This window comes from Lupinus angustifolius, chromosome LG06 (assembly GCF_001865875.1).
Source record: "Lupinus angustifolius cultivar Tanjil chromosome LG06, LupAngTanjil_v1.0, whole genome shotgun sequence".
NCBI classification, from domain to species: domain Eukaryota; kingdom Viridiplantae; phylum Streptophyta; class Magnoliopsida; order Fabales; family Fabaceae; genus Lupinus; species Lupinus angustifolius.
In genome coordinates this window covers 28,029,250-28,042,315 of record NC_032014.1, presented here as the reverse complement: position 1 = coordinate 28,042,315, position 13,066 = coordinate 28,029,250, and the positions used below count along the sequence as shown (strand labels likewise).

At 34.8% G+C, this 13,066-nt stretch overlaps 1 protein-coding gene across 5 annotated transcripts in view; it reads left to right on the top strand.

The window, feature by feature from the left end:
* The window catches only part of LOC109350653, a 36,031-nt gene extending 23,353 nt beyond the window's left edge, over nucleotides 1-12,678 (top strand). For 2 of the 5 annotated variants that reach the window (XM_019591888.1, XM_019591892.1), the window contains 11 exons: nucleotides 381-557; nucleotides 717-827; nucleotides 1,282-1,401; nucleotides 3,036-3,192; nucleotides 5,399-5,562; nucleotides 5,939-6,025; nucleotides 7,673-8,001; nucleotides 8,238-8,319; nucleotides 8,588-8,727; nucleotides 11,022-11,280; nucleotides 11,980-12,673. In XM_019591888.1, the coding sequence (XP_019447433.1) occupies nucleotides 381-557; nucleotides 717-827; nucleotides 1,282-1,401; nucleotides 3,036-3,192; nucleotides 5,399-5,562; nucleotides 5,939-6,025; nucleotides 7,673-8,001; nucleotides 8,238-8,319; nucleotides 8,588-8,727; nucleotides 11,022-11,280; nucleotides 11,980-12,297 (1,944 nt within the window). In that variant the 3' untranslated portion in view covers nucleotides 12,298-12,673. Of the gene's footprint in view, nucleotides 1-380; nucleotides 558-716; nucleotides 828-1,281; nucleotides 1,402-3,035; nucleotides 3,193-5,398; nucleotides 5,563-5,938; nucleotides 6,026-7,672; nucleotides 8,002-8,237; nucleotides 8,320-8,587; nucleotides 8,728-11,021; nucleotides 11,281-11,979 lie in introns of all 5 variants that reach the window. The other 3 variants (XM_019591890.1, XM_019591889.1, XM_019591891.1) reach the window with 3 other exon arrangements.

The following is a 13,066-nucleotide window of genomic DNA, read 5'->3' as shown; positions in this document are numbered from 1 at the left end:
ATATATATAAATTAACAACCCTTACACTTTTTCTTCTTGCATAACCTCTTCCACATCATTTCTTTTCCAATCTATTTCTTATCATATCACATCATCAATTATATTTATTATTTGTTCTGTTCTCTTTCTATCTCTCTTTCCTACACCAACTTACACCCGTATGAACAGTGTAAGACAATCATTTTTCATAAATTAATAGCATTAACTACTTGCCTAAAATAAAGTTAAAAATAAGGCAAAAAATAATCTATGCTAATAAATGTACAAGTTACGATAATTACATAATAATTCTATTTAGACAATAAAATTTTAGTATGAGCCCATTATAGCAATAACCATGCCATGGTGCAGTTGCTCAGCTATTTAATCTTGATGTGTAGGGTTCCAATGGAAGAAGTCATTTTGTGTTTGTGACTAACCTTGAGCCATGTTCTGGAATTAGACTTCATTTGTGGCCTAAAAAGAGTAAACCTGCTTCAAGTTTGCCTTCCAATGTTAGGGTTATTGAAGTAACATCAAAGATGATGCACATTCCCTCAGGTCCTGCACCACGGCAGGTATATTATGCCTCTTTCCATTGATTTCTTATATCTTATTTGAATCATCATTTTAGTAATAGTAATTGCGAAGATTTGTATCTTTCTATCTGACAGTTGAGGTAGAAGTTTATAATCTGATATGGTTACTCACAATTTGATTCTGTAATACTGTATCAGCCTGAGCCTGGCAGTCAGACCGAGCAAGCTCCGCCATCTGCAGTATTTTGGTTGGGACCTGAAGATATGTCAGGCTTCAGTTTTCTTACTATCTCAGTTGCGCCTCGTCCGGTACAATTTAAACTTTTGAATGATTTCCTTTTAAATGTCAAGAAACAGTTAGGGGTTGTTAGAAATATTTATGCTTGTTTATGTTCTTCTAAGTTTAAGGCCTTTGTATCTTGTGTGCTAATTTCCTTTCAAAATTTCCTCTCAGAAGCTTGTATTTATTTTCCTTTTGGTCACATGTAAAGTACCTACATGTAAAATAAGAATGAAGTTGCTTCTAATTTGGATGGCTGGATCACATGCTTATCATTAAACGATGCTTGACTTTTTCAAATCTTGAAATTTCTTATGTAAGTGCATTTTCATAAGATTATGTAATTATTGTGATGTCTGATGATGGACTGATTAAATCACCCTTCCTACGAAAAATGATGTATTTCCTGTATCCTCTTTGTAGTTGAATACTTGAATGTGCGTTTCATATTTAGTACACATGTAGTGACAATTTTAGGCTCAGACTGTTTCAGGAAGACCACCACCAGCAGCATCAATGGCGGTTGGGCAGTTCTTTAACCCAGATGAAGGGAATCAAGATTTATCTCCATGGTTTATGCTTCAGTCTACCTATTCTCAAAAGGTTATTATCCTCATGGAGTGTTGATGATGTGTTGACTGACTTATATAGACTAAATGCAATTTTTTCACTTCTATTATCTTTCTAATAAAAAAGAATAGTTATTAGATGAGAAAACCTGAAACCTATGAGGATGTTTCACAAACAAACAAAAAAGATAAATAAAAACCTATGACTTTGTGTCATGCAACAAAGCATGTCTATTTCTTTGCATTATCTCACAAAGAAGCCCGTCTAAAGAAACCATGAGAAGAGGACAAGAGGTAAGCGAAAACCAGAACCCTATCCTAAATAAAATCTACAGCCAGAAAAGTTTTCTTTGAAAAATTCTAGTATTTTGCACTACAGAACAGTGTAGATGGAGCATTGCCATAAGATGTTTGCTTTTTTAATGAACCAAATCCTCTGAACTTTGTATGGAAAAATTGATTAGGGTGGGGCGGCCGACGTAGTTCCATCCAAAACACCCGAGCATCTTGTTGAATAGATGAGCCCCTTGTTCTGAGGCAGAGTAGCTCATTAGATACGTTTAAGGAGAAAAAACAGTGAGAGGTCTGTGCTTCTGGAGCATGTCATTAGTGTCAGCCCTAGTACGAGCATGAGCCAGACAAAAAGCTTTTATTTTTAATTGAAGAGAGCTTTGGATTTCTAAATGGACCTTTCCAAAATAATCTACTTTGTTAGGAGAATGAGTGAAGAACTGAGAATAAGATATACAAGAATAAAAAATGAATAGGCTCTTGTATTATTATTGGATGGATAAGCTCAAACAGAATAAAAAAGAGCCTCTAGCTCACTAACCTCTTCGTCAAGCAAGATTTTGACAAAATGTTCCAATAAAGTTTAAGCAAAGAATTGAACTAACAGATCGAGGCATCATGTAAAGAAGAAATGCGAGAGCTGATGAAACACCTTAGAAAGAGGAATAGCACTCTATTATATAGTACTAGTGATAAGGTCGTTATCATAAGTGACTTTGGATAAGGATGGGTAATGGGTTTATCCTAATCTATTAATTATTTGTACTATTGATCATGTTTCTAGAAGACGGAATCTGTTCGGTTTAGTTAAGTTTCCTTCTCCTTAATGAACCTTAATTACAGATGGGCTTGGCCAGGGGAGAAACATAAGTCCCCCAAGCTTCAAGTCATAATGTGATGAACGGACTTTAAGCAAAGTGGGATATATTATCTATATTGAGCCTCAATTATAGGTATGTTTAATCCAGGGAGGAACTGTCTTCTCGATTATTTATAAAAAAATATTTATCTTTTTGTCCAATAAAATAGCAAGAAGCCACCATTCTGTTTCTTCTAGCTGACCAAGAGATTAGGCATCAGTGAGGGAAATATCTGACAGAACACTATTATAGAACTGACAAAAGTCATCATAGAAGTAAGATGACTACCATGTTCTTTCGTCTAGAGACCTCATACCATGGAGTTCTCTGGCCCCCAAACACGAATTTGGATCACAGAAGTCTAATTTAATTCTATCAATTTATTTCATAAGTTATCGTAGGCTCAGTGTTAGCACTTGTCGTAAACCTGAAGTTAGTAGAATATAGGGCATATCTAGCTTTAAGCATTTTACTCTGCTACTCACAACTTAAGGCTTAAGTTTGACATGTTATGCAGGAGTTGTCATTGGAGGAATCTCATCCTTTGGCTGTCAAATTATCGTTTGCCATCAGCTTGGGTCTTCTTCCTGTTACCTTTTCTTTGAAAACTGTTAGCTGTGGAATTAGAAACTCTGGACTTCCAGAAGAGGAAGCTGGAGACATTGAAAGTAGTAGTAAGTAATTTATTTTTTGTCATGAGGTCACCGTTTCTGTGCTTGTTTTTTCAGAAGTTATATGATATATTGTTTGCAAACACATTTTTGTAGGCCAGTGAGATATATGGTTTGCCAAAAACATTGTTTATAATGCTAGAAGTTAGAACTCAATCACATATTAAATATTTGGCTAGCTGCTCATTAAGCTGATGACTAAAATTGTAATAAGCTCTAATTAATTAGGCATTGGAAATTTAGGATCATAGGAATAGTTTTTGTTCTAATTTATTTAAATGTAAATATAAGATGTATTTATTCTTTTATGCATATAAGTATAGTCAACTGAGTGCAACTACACACAATTTTCGTCATATCCTCACCTAATTCTATATGATTTCCGTAGGCTCATGATCCCTCACATCATTGTGCATGATAATTGTTTCTGGTAATCCTTGAGCAAACAGCCATGCCTCCCATAGCAGCAATTTTTAGGTAGTGTTTGGCATGCAAATAGGACGGAACAGAACAGGACATACATGTCTTGCATACCACATTTGGAGAAACTTGATAGGACATGACAATCACTAAATACATATATTTCCTGTCGTATTCCATCTTAAAAGCAATAGGCATCAAGTGGTGTTGCACAATATGTATATAAATCACACCTTAGTAATTGAGGTAGGAGATGTGGGACATCCAACACCTCCTTCATAGTTGCATGTCAGACTAGGTGATACACGGTGGAACTACATGGAGATGGGCTCCCAACCATCAAAGAATGATGAAGTTAGGTGCTTATTTTGATACCATGTTAAATTCCAACTTAAAACAATTGCTGTTAAGTGAAGTGTCTTGATTGGTGTATAACCCAAACCATTCTTTAACAACTTTTTTTAATATACATTTTTTATGGCACCCTCAATTTGATTATCAATTTCATTCACTTGCGTAGTTATTTTAAACTCAAAAATATGACTTCAAATGTTTTGGTTTCATAGGTTCACATAATTATCCCAACCCCAAATAAATTCATAATTGTCTTTGACTAACAAGAAATTAAGTGTATGCTCATTTTACTTGATGATCCTTATATAATTAATGTTCATAATTTCTTGCTAATTTTATGCATTTATTTCTAAATTTTAAGTAATTATTTTTAAGTGTTTGACGATAACATAAAAATTGGTGCATTTTCTGAAGGAAGAACTAACAAAAACGAATTTTGCTTAGAATATAGTAGCTCTCCCAAATATAGTCGCTCCCACCTGGAGGGTGAGCCTAAGTGTAACTTGGAGGCCATGGGTTCACATCCTGAAACCTGCCTTTTCGCTTGTGAGGGTAAAGCTATATACATATACCCTCTCTAGCCCTACTAGGTGGAAGCCTCATGCACTGAGCTGCCCTTTTTATAGTAGCTCTCCCAAAATATTTAGTCAAGATCCTCCATGGGGGATAATGTAGATTGGATTATCAATTTTATAATGGGTTCTAGGAATTCAATTATTTATTTTTCTATGTACATCTATCATTTCTAGATCCTACTAGGTGGAAGCTTCGTGCACTGATCTGCCCTTCTTATAGTAGCTCTCCCAAAATATTTAGTCAAGATCCGCCATGGGGGATGATGTAGATTGGATTATCATTTTATAATGGGTTCTAGGAATTAAATTATTTATTTTGTTTTGAACTTAGGTATTTGATTCACAATTGGGATTTTTCATTTACGGATTTTATTTCTAATTAAGGATCTTATATGATTTGCTATTTTATTATTGTGGGCCATTGAGAGCTCATCTAATGCTATTTTTTGTTACACACCGGGTGCTGTTTTTCTTACCCATCTAATGCTATTGTTGTAAGTAAATAACAACAAAAATATTCAGAAAGATCTAAGGTCATGCACTGCCATCCATGTACTGTGAAGAAGAGAAGCTCTGGGGATGCAGAAGAATTTAGAGTAGGATTTTTGTTATAATTGATAACATTCTTCTCTACTGGGATAAATAAACAATGCAGCTTGAGGACATAGAAGATCTTCTCCAACAGTTTTCAAAATGTTGCCAAAACAATATCGTGCACATTTGACGTTAAGAAATCGGCTACTTGCTTGAACATGACTTTCATTTATGTTGATAGTTGCATACATATAGTGCTTGATTATTATTTTTTCAGTTTGATTGTTGTTTTCCCTTCAGCTGAGATAACTAGCTGGGTATTTCAGGGCTCTGTAAATTGCGCTGTTTCCCACCTGTTGCACTTGCATGGGATGATATATCTGGTCTTCATATATATCCAAATTTGAATAGCGACACACTTTTTGTTGATTCATCACCAGCACAATGGAGTTCGACTCAGCAATCTGAGAAAACCGTTGTTCTTTTACTGGTATATATCACCTATTACATGAATGCTACGTTTTAATATGGGTAAGAAGGAGGATGGGATATTAGATCCCATTGTTTAGATACTTAAGGAAAAATTTGAGGGGACTAAAGGGGAACCGGAGGTAATTTTATAGGTATTCAATTCAAAATAAAACAGTCCCCCTCCTTCCCCACAGTTTGTGTGTGTGTGTGTGTGGAGAGGGGGCCCTCTCGCCCCTCATTAAAAATCATTCAAGCGTGGAGGGAACTGTTCTCCCCCCTTAGTTCATAATAAAAAGTCATGATTTGTGAGCAGGGGCAGACTACCAAGTTTGTTTGACTTCATTTTTCCAGTGATTATCATTAATTTGATGTTAAATTTCTCTGGTATTCTGCAGGTTGACCCACATTGTTCTTATAAAAGTAGCATTTCAATTTCAGTTAGTGCTGCTGCAAGTAGGCTTTTGCTGTTGTATAGTCCAAAGGTAATGGATTTCTGTATACCTGATTTCCATAATTTCTTATAATCTGCATTCTATTTATTAATTTGGACTTGAAATATTCAGATGCATTTCTGACAAATATATACTTGGATTTCCATTGGCAGTTCTTTATCATTTATTTTCTTCCTACTTGTTAAAGTTATAGTAGAACCATTCATGGGTCTTCACCTAACAGTTTAAACTTTTGGGTGAGGTTGTTCGTAACTTGGTATTAGAGCTTCTGTGACCAAATGGTCCAGAGTTCAATTTGTACCACCCCTCATAATCTTCTAAATGAAGTTGAATCTTTGCCCATAGTAAAGATGGGCTTTTATTGTCCATGCTTTTAAAGCCGAAGGGCTGGCCAAAGGAAATTTAAAATGGTAATGATTAATTTATTCTTTTAGTCTCCTTATCTGTATATATAGTGAGAAATAGAGACAAGTCAATATAGGAAAAATAGGTTAAGCCTTCAAGCCCAATAACGCATAATAATCTAATAGCTATTTTCTAATACCCTTTCTCAAGCTGAACCATAGATATTAATCATGTTCAGCTTGTTATTACAAATATAGCATATTCTATTCTTGCTGAGTACTTTGGTGAAAATGTCTTTTAGTTGTTCTCCAGTGACAACAAGCCTCTATTGAATCTTTTCCTGCACAAATTGGAAATCGACCTCCATATGCTTTGGTCCTTCATCAAAAACACATTTGGAGGCAATATTAGTAGCTACATGGTTAAGTCACCATAATTTCACAAGCATATCACTCTTGAATCCATTCTCATTGAGATGATATATCCACACTAATTCACAAGTAGCTTGAGCCATGTCACGATATTCTGATGTAGCACTAGACCGAGCAACATGTTGCCTTCTTACTTTTCCCAAGGCACAAGGTAACACCAATAAATTAAAATAACACAATAGTCTAAAGTGGTTCTCCTATCAATAGAGGATCTAGCTCAATTACCATTAGAGATATTTGTTCCACTGTAGTATTTCCATTATCTCTATACCTGACGCCACAACATAGATCTCCTTTCAAATATTTTAATATATGAACTGCCTACCACTGGGTGGTTTACGGAGAAACTCAATTAATATAAGTTATAGAATGATTAGAATCATTCCCGAACCACCACAAATCACACGAAATTGTGTTCAACATACAAAAAATTACTGACCTTTGGAAGGGCTAGATTGGCTGTTTCTGAGTAGGAATTAGGGAATGGTGTCCTTTTTTAGGGTTTAGGTTTCTTTTTTGGCAGCAATTTCTTTTATTGTTTTAGTACTGGCTCTTTTATAACATGTTAGAGGAAATTAACTACCATAATCCCTCTCTCTCTCTCTCTATATATATATATATGGAGAAATAGTGATTAATCAGCATGGGGAAATATGCACAACCCAATAACAAATGACCTAACAGGGTTTTTCATAATGGTGCATAATATTGATTAATAAGGGAATTCATGTTTCTTCACCTTGCAACTTAAATTATGGGAGAGTTGGTTCATCACACTACAATTAATTGGTGCATACATGATATTTGCTTTTTTTATTCCATGTATTTCTCCTCTTTACATACTTTGGACGCTAATTAATTTCAATTTTGAAGTAATTTGTTTATTGGGTATTTTATGCAGATAGTTGGTCTCTCTGTTGCTGTTATTTTCTTTGCTCTAATGCGGCAAGCATATTCATCAGATCTTGATCTGCGAATACCATCAATGCTGACTGCTGTGGAATCCAATTTGACACTACTATCACATTTCTTTCCTCTAGCCATTCTACCAATTTTCTTTTCCTTTTTCTTTTCCTTAGCTACCTCTCAGCCATTTCCTCCATTTGCTAGCTTCATCGGCATCTCTCTAATTTGTTATATCTTTGCAAATGGGTTCATAGCTATTCTGATTTTAATATCTCACTTGGCGTTCTTTGTGACTGCTGTTTCACATATTTTCATCAAGACAAGGTTAGGAAACTGATTTTTACTACCCTAAATTTTAGTACATGTATTTATCTCTAATATAAAATTAGGTAGCCTTAATCATAATGGTAATCTGGCTTACAGAATCGCATTTCTATTTAAAATCTAGATTTATTCTCTTGTCTCTAGACATAGAGTTTTAAAAGTTTGCTAATCAATCATAAGAATGCTAATCACTCTGCTACATTTTAAATGGTAAATGACAGATAAATATTTTGCAGGTGGCAAATGTGGGAGCGGAATTCTAGCTTTATATTTCTTCATTGGTTTCTTGATCTATTCTCCAGCTTCCTTTCTCTTAAGGTAATGCACAACCTTAAATGTGCATTTTATTTGTAGCTCAAATATGTTGGGGTTAGGTTTATTAATTAGTAGCAGTATTCTAGGCCGAGTTTATTTCTATATGTAGTTTTGGTTTGCTTATCTTTTGGGGGTGAAGGGGCTGTAGAACATAGGTGGAAAGTAGATGCTAATATTAGTTGTTATTACATCCTCCCTGCCATACTCTGTTTTGTTTTGTACTTGAAATTCAGAACATTGACCATTCAATCTTAATACATACATTAAATAGGTGGTTAGGGCTCTGAGAGGAAATCCAGTGCTTGTTACCACACTTGCTGCAATGGTCTTGGCATGCTTGGTTCATCCAGCCTTTGGTCTACTTATACTGCTTGTCTCTCATTTTTACTGCTGCCACAATGCACTGTGCAGGTATATCTACATTTTTTTGCAAGTCTTTGTAGTGAATACCCTAAATGCTGTAATCTCTTTTGATCAATGACTATCAATGTTATCTTGCATCTAAGTCGGAGATGAAAACGAATTTAACATTCTTACCTTCAGTGCAAGTTTCAAAAATCTGTTGCTCACATGAGATTGCATGTGTACCTTTAGTCCACGTATGCCACAGTTCATCAAACAAAATAGCTACCAGTTGATCTTTTTCTTTTACTTTTAGAAGTTTTTTTTTGTGTTGCAATCTTGCATGGATACCGGTACATCAGTACGAATTTTATAAAAATATCTGGGTAGTCGATCACATAGTCATAGAATTTGTCCACCCCCTACGAACCACGAACTGATTCGCATGTACCGGTTCGTGGTACATTTACGAATTGGGTTGCTGTGATTCGTGACAGTCCGTGAAAAGGAAAAAAAGCCCAAGCAACGAAGAAGTGCATGATTAGTCTGGAGGAACCATGAGGAAGGGATGAAATCTAAACCTGGGAGAAGATACACAGCTGTAGAGATTGGGGCAGTGAAGAAGAAGAACATGGGGCACCATCATAACAGGATAGGCTTGATGGAATGAAATTAGGTTTTTGATAGGATTGGGTATTGGATGGCCCTACATTTTTTAACTTCTTTGGGTCAATCTAAATAAAAGGTTTTACCTCTTTAATATTTTTTTGAGTTGATTAAGTTTTTTTTATCAAAATTTAAACTGACTGATTTATTAAGTTTTCCCTATTTAAAGGGATACACTTAAGTGAGACATGACCAAATTATTAAATCATATTTGATAATAAATGAACCAAATTAAATATGGAATTAGATCAAAGAAAATTAAAATAATATATTTTAAAATATATTATCAATTAATTATAATTAATAGTTACTTATTAATGGTAATAATATACGTATAAAGAGCATATTGAATGTATTAATTAAGTATACCCTTAACATACTAGCATTTGATAGGGTAACATACTACTTACCCGTACCCAAGTGAATCGCATATTATATTACTATGATCAATCGCATGCGATATGATGATTGCGGAGATTGTTAACCTTGTCCGTGACAAAACAGCTGATAGTGTGTGGTTGGCCGTCATGATGGTCATGGTTGATTCATAGAAAAATTATGCTCCAGAATCCGCTTCAACTTGATGGTAAGTGGAACCTCCCTCCTTATAAAACATGTTCAGAAACGAAAGGGTTATATGCGAAGAAACTATCGTCTTTCTCTCTTTTCGGAAAGCTGCACACATAACCACTTCTGTCTCTCAACTTCCCACAACCATGGTCTCATCTCAACCTCCCACTATCACACCCACTCCCAATGATGTGTTGCTGAAACCCACTTAGACTTATTTTGGTTATATGTTATGAATGCTTATTTTGCTGTCTTTAATTTGGTTTTTTAGTATTTGTGTATCCATATGTGTAGGGTATAAATTACTTATATTTTTTCTTAGTTGTAGCGGACTTCCCACTGCCCACTCTCCCGCTATAATGCTTTTGGGAGTAGGCTGCTATCTCCAATTGACTACCTAGAAATACCAGATGAGTTGTGAGGATGAGAAACTGATTACGTGAATAAAAAAGATTCAATATCATGTGTTTGGGAACAAAAAACGAAACCTAAGTTGTCAGGCCAAAATGAGTTAGTTTGTAACAATATGTACCAAATATTACCCAACTCTAACCAACCCGTGTACACAAATGAAATATTAATAATAATAATAATATGCTGGTACATATCTGATAAGTACCCACAACCACAAGTACCCAACGGTATGTACTTGTATGCAATACATAGTACATCATCATTTTTTTAAATACCCATGCTTTTGAGGCAATATTTAGTACAAAATGTTATACAAGAACGTCATTTTAATCTTCAAAGAACAAAAGGGGATTTATAAATAGGCTATAAAAACGTGATATAATTGTGCCTGACTTTTGAGATTTTGCATCGTTAGCTGTAGTGGTGTTTTAAGGTTTTGATAAATGCTCTATTTTCCTTCCTCCTATTATTGAGAGTTGAGAATGTCACCCAAGGCAGGGTTGATCTGAGGTTTACTTCTATAAATCTGATTCCTTCTTGTCCATCATATTGAAAGGATATTATGTATTATGTCTTGTTGTATGAATGAACAAATATAAAGTGTTTTATTTACCCAGTATTATGGTTGATGTATAATAGCTTTTTGTTCATTTTATTGTACTTGTAATTTTTATGACTCTGTGACCTTCAAATTTCTCCTTTTGTTTTTGTAGCAGTTTCCTGACGGCTTCATGTCGCACTGGTGACCAAAATAATGAAATTTTTGATAGCAACTCAGAACGGGTGAAGTTTAAATTTGAAGGTAGCTTTAACCGGACTTTCCCTTCTGAAGACAACTTCTCCAACAGTCCTGACTCATCTAAAAGTTTTAGTGACACACAATTAGATTTATTCCACCATCGCCATGGCTTGTTGATATTACATCTTGTTGCAACACTGATGTTTGCTCCATCTGTTGTAGCTTGGTTCCAGGTATATAGTATGAATTTTTGTCATGTTAACAACTAGGACATACATTTCTGTTAGGCAACCAAATATATATATTTTTTCTGAGCTCTAGGGTGGCCCTACCTTAGGGAGAATGGGAAACAGGGATGTGAGGGATCAAATCCCCACAACATAACCACAACCTCCTTGTAAAGACTAGGAGAGATGCCAGTTGAGCTAAATAAATTCTAATCTCCACTGAAAATGTGTTGCAGTTGCTAATATGAAATACAGGTTAAAAGATATATAGTTGCAACATCAATGCTTTTATATGATTAATCCCTCCTTAGGAAGCCAAATACAACGTTGTACCTTGTATACATACAATATCTCTGCCCCAGAATTTTGCTTATGATTAACTTCTTTTTCTTTTCCTTTTCATCCTTATCTCTTTCAAAAGGAGAACTATATTCTGTTGAATACCAAGTATCCCGGCATTTTCTTCATCGCGAACGCAACTGATGTTGAAATTAAACTTAAGTTTTATGTGAAATATGTAGCCTCTGGTTGTAATTCTGTTTTATTTTATTTTTTGTTTTAGGTTGGATGGATGCCTAGTTCTTGCCTATTTACTCTATTACTATTGCAAATAAAATATACTGCTTATTTTATGATTGCAAATTTCTTCAAGCTGAACTGAAAATTCTATTTTTTGTGATCTTTTTTTGTTGTTATAACCTACAGAGACTAGCAATGGGTGAGAGCCTCCCATGGCTCCTGGATTCGGTTCTTTCCATTGGCGTCATACTTCATGGCATCTGCAATTCAAAGCCTGAGTCCAATTCCTTCTTCTTGTCCGGGTTCCCTGTCCGCAGAGTTAGACTCTATTTTATCTATCTGATAGCCGGATACTGGTCCTATTTTTCTGGTCTTACTTTGGCTCCATACAAAGTGTTTTATGTTATGGCTGCTGTGGGGGGCATATCCTTTGCTTTAAGCATTTTGCAAAGAAGGAACAGGGATAAGAAAGACGTTACTTATGGCAGCCGAAAACTACACTGAAAATTTCGGAAACTCTTCTGTAGAACCAAACAATAGGATTCCACGTCTACTTACATTGTAATTGTTTTGATGCTTAGTGAGATGTGCCATTCAGATGGTGCACATTGGTCTTTTCTGTTAGATATTTCTTGTCGGAGCTAGTCATGATTGCCAGTGAAATGAGTAATCATGATATGATATTCCTCAAAGAACTGTTGTAACATTTAGAAGCTTAGTCATAGCTTGTTTTCCACTGTCTTATTTGCTGTTGTATCATTCATTGTTAACAATTAGAAGCTTAGTGGTAGCATGTTTCCACGGTTGCTGTTGTATCAGGATATTATGTTGTAATGTTGTACAATTTTGCTTGAATATGATGAAAGTAATGTTTTTTCTTATGATCTGATTCTTATATTAAAAAGAGAGTGGCAAGACATTAAATCAATTATAAGATGTGTAAGATGAATTACTTTAAAACTCTAATTTGTTGTTCAATTCTCAAATCATTGTAAATCTCCTTGCAAGCTTGGAGCTTGTAGTGTCACAAATGTCCCGAGTCAGGATTCTATGATGATGCTCTTCATTTTGGTTGGAGATTTGATTTTGAATAAGGAAAGTGTTAGGATGTTCGTCCATTTAAAAAATTGTTATCTGTTTTATTGTTGAAAGGGGTCGAACTTTGAGCTTTCATATTGTATGATAATTAATAAGAGTTTAGTTTTATCCAACTATTAGATCAACTTCTTCTTTATGTTAAGGATTTTATTAAAAGTGTATTATCATGAAAAAA